The 7,521-nt window shown below is 44.6% G+C and overlaps 1 protein-coding gene across 2 annotated transcripts in view; it reads left to right on the forward strand.

The window, feature by feature from the left end:
• The window catches only part of SORL1 (sortilin related receptor 1), a 165,567-nt gene extending 159,228 nt beyond the window's left edge, over nucleotides 1-6,339 (forward strand). Inside the window, exons 47-48 of one of the 2 annotated variants that reach the window (XM_027979337.3) lie at nucleotides 676-888; nucleotides 2,258-6,339. In XM_027979337.3, the coding sequence (XP_027835138.2) occupies nucleotides 676-888; nucleotides 2,258-2,325 (281 nt within the window). In that variant the 3' untranslated portion in view covers nucleotides 2,326-6,339. Of the gene's footprint in view, nucleotides 1-675 lie in introns of both variants that reach the window. The other variant, XM_060399334.1, reaches the window with a different exon arrangement.
• The last annotated feature ends 1,182 nt before the right edge of the window (nucleotides 6,340-7,521 follow it).

Raw genomic sequence — 7,521 nt, forward strand, 5'->3', positions numbered from 1 at the left:
TAACCCTATCCGTACATCATGAAGCTAGTATTTGTTGAAGACAATGGGAAGGCAATATCACTGATAGGTTATAGACACCCAAAAGGCTTTGCAGAGAGCTTTTAAAAAATGTTAAATGTATATGGAAAGATTCCCTCTTTCTCTTTTAAGTAAAAAATAAACCTCATAAAACTTCATGAGCTGTTAAGTCAGTATTGCAGTAAAGGAATCTCGTTTGTATCACTTAATGGAGCTTCAGGTAATTGCAGTTCAGAGTGACTTTGGTGCCAAGTAGGGGGAAATAATTGCAATCTCGTTAATTAGTGGTCTGATTTCACATCCTCTTATGTAAGGCAAGCAAGTGGTCTTAAGTAATAATGCTAATGAAATCAGTGTTGATACCCCAACAAAGGTCTCCCTTCCAAGAGATTATCTAAATAACCAACGAGGCAGTGATTAGGAGCCTGATGTAATTACCGTATTTGCACGCATGAGGCCTGTCCTCCATCAGCTCGTGGTGAGGAGTTGGGAAACATTCGGATGGCACGTGTAGGAACGTGCCACAGGGGACAGGCGATTCGGGCAGCTGCTGCAGACTCTCGGCATCGTTTGGGTGGCTCGGAAGGCGAGGGGTGGCCTGGTCCTTTCTCCTGCCCTCCTGTGGGAGCCTTATGGGTTGGTGTCTTGCTTTGGCAGGTGGCGATGCGTCAGTGATCCAGGCTGCCAGATCTACTGACGTAGCTGCCGTGGTGGTCCCCATCTTGTTCCTGATCCTGCTGAGCCTGGGCGTCGGGTTCGCCATCCTATACACAAAGCATCGGAGGCTGCAGAGCAGCTTCACAGCTTTCGCCAACAGCCACTACAGTTCCAGGCTGGGCTCAGCCATCTTCTCCTCGGGGGATGACCTGGGTGAGTGGGGCAGGGTGCAAAGTTCTCCCTCCTGGGGCGGACCCCACAAGGCCAGGGGCTTGCTGAGGAATTGCCTACCTTGAGCTCATCTTTTGATGCTAGCAGAGTTCTTCATTAACCAATAATCCCACTGCTTTGGGATGAATCAGTCGGAGCCCTTTATTTTGCAATTGCTTCTAAATTAAAATACCAGTCCTCTGTTCAGTGGGGGCTTCCCTGGTGGGTCAGTGGTAAAGAATGCATCTGCCAATGCAGGAGATGTGGGTTTGATCCCTGGTCTGGGAAGATCCCCTGGAGAAGGAAATGGCAACCCACTCCAGTATTCTTGCCTTCATGGGAAAGCCCATGGACAGAGGAGACTGGTGGGCTATAGCCCATGGGGTCACAAAAGAGTTGGACACAACTGAGCAACTGAACAAAACTGTTCGATAGCATGCCCAAGACAGGGAGTTCTGTCAAAGGTGGGAGCTTGCCTTGTACACAAAGGGTGGGTGAACCCTGCCTGGGCTTTGGGTGTTCCCAAAGTGGCAGCAGATTCTCAAGAATTTCCGACCCCTCTCATCCCTCACAGATGGAGGTCTGACATCTTTGGAGATGTTTGTCTTGACTGACAAAAAGCCATGCTTTCTTCATCGGTCTCTGTCTAAATTACCCTTCCCATCATGCTGTTTCTCTCTCTCGTGGCTAGCACAACCTCACTGGCTGTTCTTCTTTTACGTATTGGTGGTATATGACCTGGGGAAGAGAAGGAAATGTCCCCGTTCTTATATAAATGTATGTGTGCTCAAATTCCAAAATGCTCATGGAGGAAGTAAACCACTTAATAAATATAATTAACTCGTTACTGACCAGGGGATTTTTGCAAAACTAATGCCTGTGACTGGTAATTTTTATTTTGGCCAGCCAAAGATTAATTCTGGTTATTTCTTTGTGAGTTACTACAATTACTAGGTATACCTGACACACCTGTAAAGCCTGAAGGAGCTTTTCAGCCAGCGCAGTGTGTATGAAGCATACGGTGACTTTCACCATGCTGGCATAGGGTGTGGATGACTCAAACTGGGGCACCTAAGCCACTCACTGGAATTTGGGATGGATAGTAAGATCCCCTGTCTTTAAATTTACTTTCCTTTTTCGGTTAAGTTCAAGCTATCCTGAGAAGAAGGTTGGCCACCTGTTGATGGGGAGCAGGTGACCCAAGAATGTCAGAAGCTGGGCTGGTTTCAGCACTGATTCTTGTGCCTGGCTGGCTCTGCTGCTGCCTTTTCTAGCTGGGGCTTGTGATGTAGGGATGGGGGTCAGCGGTGGGAGGTGGAGGTCAGGCAGAAGTGCCCTAGAACTCACCAAAGACTGACTGTCTTGCCTTTAGGGGAGGACGATGAAGATGCTCCGATGATAACTGGATTTTCCGACGACGTCCCCATGGTGATAGCCTGAAAGAGCTTTCCTCACTAGAAACCAAATGTTGTAAATATTTTATTTGATAAAGATAGTTGATGGTTTATTTTAAAAGATGCACTTTGAGTTGCATATGTTATTTTTATATGGGCCAAAAACAAAACAAAAAACGAAAAAAAAAAAAGGAAAGAAAGAAATGAATAAAGTGTGTCGTAATCAACTGTGAACTTCAAACCAGGTTGATTTCAGTAACCGAATTGCTTTGATTCGATATTAATATAGTCTTACAGGGCTGTGCTTACTGGGCATGCTTTTAAGTCCGTGAGATAATTTTGGTTCAATAAATTGGCCATTCTTTTTATTTTTCTAAGACGCAGAAATGTATTTAATAAAGACTTCAAGAGAGAGTGATGGGTAGAACCCCTCCTCCTTGAAAGTAAGCTCAAATTTAAATTTTTGTTTGCAGGTAGTTTATACGAAAGTGTTTGGGTGTATGAAGGGGGGACATCTCTTTTATTTTGTTAATTTATTGGGACTGTGTGTAGGGCCAGGCTTCAGTGGTCATCTGACACCACAGAATTTATGAGCACCCCCGCCTGCAGGGTTGGACGATGAAGAACAGAAGCAGTTTTGTTGCCATTCCGGAAACAATCCATTTTTATTCGCTTTTGTGTCACACGATGGTGTTTGGCAGAAGAGCCTGCTGAGTCATTGCTCCATTTCCGCTAAACAGAGCTGTCGCTTGGGAAGCCCTGCAAGCAGCCCTTCTTCTCTTATGCTAATGGATGGACTCTCGCTGCACACACCTCTGTGCAAGACATAGCTTTCCCAGCTACAAAATGATAACGCTGCTTTATTCTACACTGGTGTCATTGTCATTGCAAAAGATTACTCTGGCTGTGGGAGAGAATTCTACATCTGTGCCACGATAGCTGCACTGGCAGATATAGTACCTAATTTTTCTGTTTTTTTTTTTTTTTTTGGGGGGGGGGTGGTTATTTTATTTTGGTTTGCTTTTACTTACCACTGAAGAATCTCAAATGGAAAGGTTTATGTTTGTGTTGAGGTGGCCACTTGCTGCCCTTAAAAATCCACAGTGAAATATGCAGTCACTTTGAATTGGGTCAGTGCCTTCTTGCTCTTTTTTTTTTTTTTTTATTCTCTTCTTTCACCTCCCTCGCCTGTACCCCTGCCCAATTTTAAGAGAAAATGCTATGCACCCTTACAGGAGATGTGTGAAGTCGAGACCATTCAATCTAGCTCGCAGTAGCAGCAGTGCTAGAATCGATGTTCTTTGTAAGATAAGCTATGCTGCATCCTTCTGCCTTTCAATGCCTCCCCTGTATTCAAACCATGGCCTCTTGGTAGGTGTGTGAGACCCAGTGGGGACTGATGCCCACTCTTGAGACCTACTGTTGTCAGCCCCAGTGTGTAGCATTGTTGTGATGCCTACTGTATGCACCTCACTGCAGAAGTTCTTCCCAGCTGAGAGGCAGTGAGCTCTGGGGCTATCTGTTCCAAAGTCATGCTTTGGCATAGTGTCCCTCACCTGCAGGCTTTGTCAGAACCCCATCGAAACCCTCTTTGATGCAACACATCACCCTCTCGCAAGTCTTTGCTTTCTTTTAACCAAGAGTATCATTCTTGGCTGATAACATAGTTTTATTCTACCTGGGGAGTGTTTGGGAAACAAAGAGCCAATTAAAGTGTTTTTAGTTAAAAAAATTTTTCATTTGTGTATATATATGTTTTGCTTGAGGAGTATTTTCAACTGTAGATGTTAGGATGTTGCGAATGGTGGTAAATGACTAGCCTTCTTCCAGCATGATTTCCTTCTCTTTCCTGTGTTATATTTTGAAAGACTGGAATTTCTTTGGCTTTATCTTGTGTCTTGCTTTGGAGTTTCATTCAAAACTCTGAGCCCTACCACCTTCCCTTTTAAATAAGCACTTTAAGTAACTGAAAGATGAATGGTCTGGTGGGAGGCAAGTCATTTAATCGAACCACTAGAAAGTCTATTTTCTTGTTTTTCTTTCCCTGCCAAATTTGGGGGGCATTTGTGAAAGCTGATATCAAAGGCGCTGAGATTTTATATTTAGTTCTTCCTTAGGCAAGCCTTTCTACCGAGCACATGTCTCCAGTTGGCAGCTTGAGATATTTCTGAGCGTCCGAGTCTTGTTCCCAGTGCCTGCCAATGCTTAGTGCACCGTACTGTATAGACTGGCCATCACCCCTCTCCTTGGAAAATGCCACTGGGCTGTTTGAGAACAAGCAGCCTTTTAGGGCTAGAGTATTTTATATAAACAGAAGAGCTAAGTTCCCGAAGACTAAGCTAGACAGATGCAGCTATGTGTAAATTGTATATTTTTATGAACTATTGAAGCACGCACTGTCACCTCCCTCTGCATAGCTTTGTGAGGTTTTGATGTATATATGCCGTCTGTGAGAGTCCCGAGGTGGGAGGGACAAGAGGAAATGAGAGCAGAGACTCCGTGGAGCCTTTGAAGGTGACCCGATAACTGTCTTCACTGTGACCAATTGGAGCCCCTGAAGAAGGGGCTTTCATACCTCGTTGGAGATGCCACCTCCAGAGTTCACACTGTACAGGATAAAAGGCTTTATTTTCTCCCAGGATGCATTAGAATGTCAGAAGCCCACATCCACGTGGATGACAACAGACCGCCAGTGGACCACTATGATATGGCGGGCAGGGGCACTGTACACAGATTTTCTCTGGAAGCTGGTTTTGCCCCTGGATGGACTGACTGCCCCTCGAGCCTTAGGAGATGTGGGTCTGTGTGGATGAAATAACAGAGAGGAGAGTCCTGCAGAGGTGGGAGAAGCCATGCCTATGCAGAACCTTTTCCAGACAGGTGAGATGCTCCCATGACTGCTGGCTGCCCTGGCAAGCTGGGTGTATAGTTACGAAGCTGGGTAACTGGTTGAAACTTCTGATTTGGGGAAGAGGGTACATCTGTGTTAGTACTGTGGGATATTTTAGGGGGACACATGTGGGACACAGCTGCATGTTCATGTGTGACCCACTAGCTAAAGCTCTGCTTCAACCATGTATGCACATTTGGGGCAGGAAGACTAGAGAACCCTTCCTCTGAGTATTCACCCAGCGGTCACTCTCCATCTAGTGAGATCATGTTCTCAGCACTTCCCTAAGGGCAGAAACCCCATCCTGTCAGGATAGGTGGGTCACTTTCCCACTAAGAATGTCATGGTGAATCCCTGAGATGTTTCTTTTCTTTGCAGAGTTGGTGGGGGTGGTGGGTCCCTCTGAGAAAAGACCCAGGCAGGTCAGCAAACTGGATGCCACCTCTATATTGATTTTAGGAATTGACTCTGAATAAAACTCTGTGCAGAATCTCCACTCATGTGGGGATCGTATCATGACATTGCTATTGCATTATTTTTCTTGAAGTGTGTGCTGTCTTTCAGGTACAATTTTTGCGTAATTAAAGCCAGTGCGTTAAGTTTATATAGACTACCTTCTATGCAAGTCTGCGGTAGGAGCAGATAGCAAGAGACTGTGTGTGCGGTTGGGTACACGGATGATAAGCGTGTTTTCAGAAGGGGTACCCCAGTGAACACGGTTTGAGAGAGGATGGGTTGTATGTATGTTTCTGCCCACTAATTTTTAGCAGCCATATTTTGAATTAAATCATCAGAGCCAAGTAACCCGAGAATGGTATTAGTTTCCTGTGTAATAGCTCAAATGGAACAAATATGAATGCTGAAATGTAACATTGTTCTCCAACATTCCATGTCATTTCTCACTTAAAACCTCATTATGAATTGTTAGAACCTTTAGGCAAAAATCGAAAGTATTTGCAGCAAAATAAAGGCCTACTCTGCTCTTCAAGTGAAACACTGTATACTTGTTTCTCTCCAAAGTGAAATTAGATATTTATGATTTCAGTTGCCTTGATAAGTTTCCGATTCACTGGTTTATGCTGAAGACTTTATTGTCACACAGTCTTAAGATCATTTTTGTCTCAATGTCAACTTTTTTCACTGAATAAAAATTTAACTGGGTCAAGAAAACACTTCTTTGAAAAATCCGCTCTCTGCGCGTCTCGAGTTGTTCTTTGGAGTGCAGTGAAGATGGTTAATATGGTCTCCAAACACCATTTGATTTGTCATGTTTTAAAAGCGTGTTTATTTCATAGATGAGAGAACGCTAAGACCTGGAATAATTTTGTTATTAACAAGCTGGTTCTCAGACAGTGGATCCTTGAAGAACATGATGTCTTTGTGGTGGCTGAGGAGGGGGGAGACGTGATGGCTGTTTTGAAGTAAATAAAATTGTTCCACAGGGGTAAAGACTAATGTGGCTCCCTTAAAGCTGTAACTACCTTTCCTAGGAGACGATTTGCTAAGAGGGCAATTTTCAAATCTGAGAGAAGAGAGGAGAAGCAGTACGGTGAGCTGTGGGTAGAGAACACTTTTGGAAGGCTTTTGGAGGCAACGAAGACTGAGAAGGATGCTGCACTTGCCTCTGAGTGGTGATGAAAAGCGGGTGGACCTGCAGAGTCAGGGGAGGTAGTGTGGAACAGGTGGGACAGGGCAGGTAATCTGGTGTAACATCTTCCGGGGTGTTGCTCTTTGTTTAAATATTGAGCCAAAAATCAGTCTCTGAAGTTTTGTCATCCTATTTGGTAGATGAGGAAAAAGAGGCTCAGAGAAGTTACGGAATTTGCTTAATCAGAAAGTAAAATGCCAAAACCATCCTTCAATAGAACAATAGTCCTGTTCTGTATCACTGTGCCGTCTGCCTCCTGCCACCATTCAGTACCAGGATGAACACCCTCAATCCAGTGTCTTCTGCCCTGGAAAATCCCAAGGGGATATCTACCCCCTGGTCATAGTGTAGTTCTTAGGTTTCCAGGCTTAGATAGTGGGCGTATGATAGTCAATCTCTTGAGGACAAATGCACCTTCAACAAACTCATGAGACTGTTTCGTGACAAAATAATGCTCATGCACGAACTAACCTCGGGAAATCGCCTGTCTCTTAGCAGGTTAGAGTGCCCCATGCATTCTCCCCGCATCGGGAGCTCTACTGGGAGGAGCCAGTTGCAACAAGAAGGTGGTTTGGTGAGCTGGGGCGCAGAGAAAATATGGGAGGGAGCTGGACATAAATAGCGGTTATCCAGTGAATACTGAATGGACAACAATGAGTGATTGACAGTCTACTAGAGGAATAATCTATTCCATACGAACTTAA

Source organism: Ovis aries, chromosome 15 (genome assembly GCF_016772045.2).
Source record: "Ovis aries strain OAR_USU_Benz2616 breed Rambouillet chromosome 15, ARS-UI_Ramb_v3.0, whole genome shotgun sequence".
In the NCBI taxonomy this organism is placed as follows: Eukaryota; Metazoa; Chordata; class Mammalia; order Artiodactyla; family Bovidae; genus Ovis; species Ovis aries.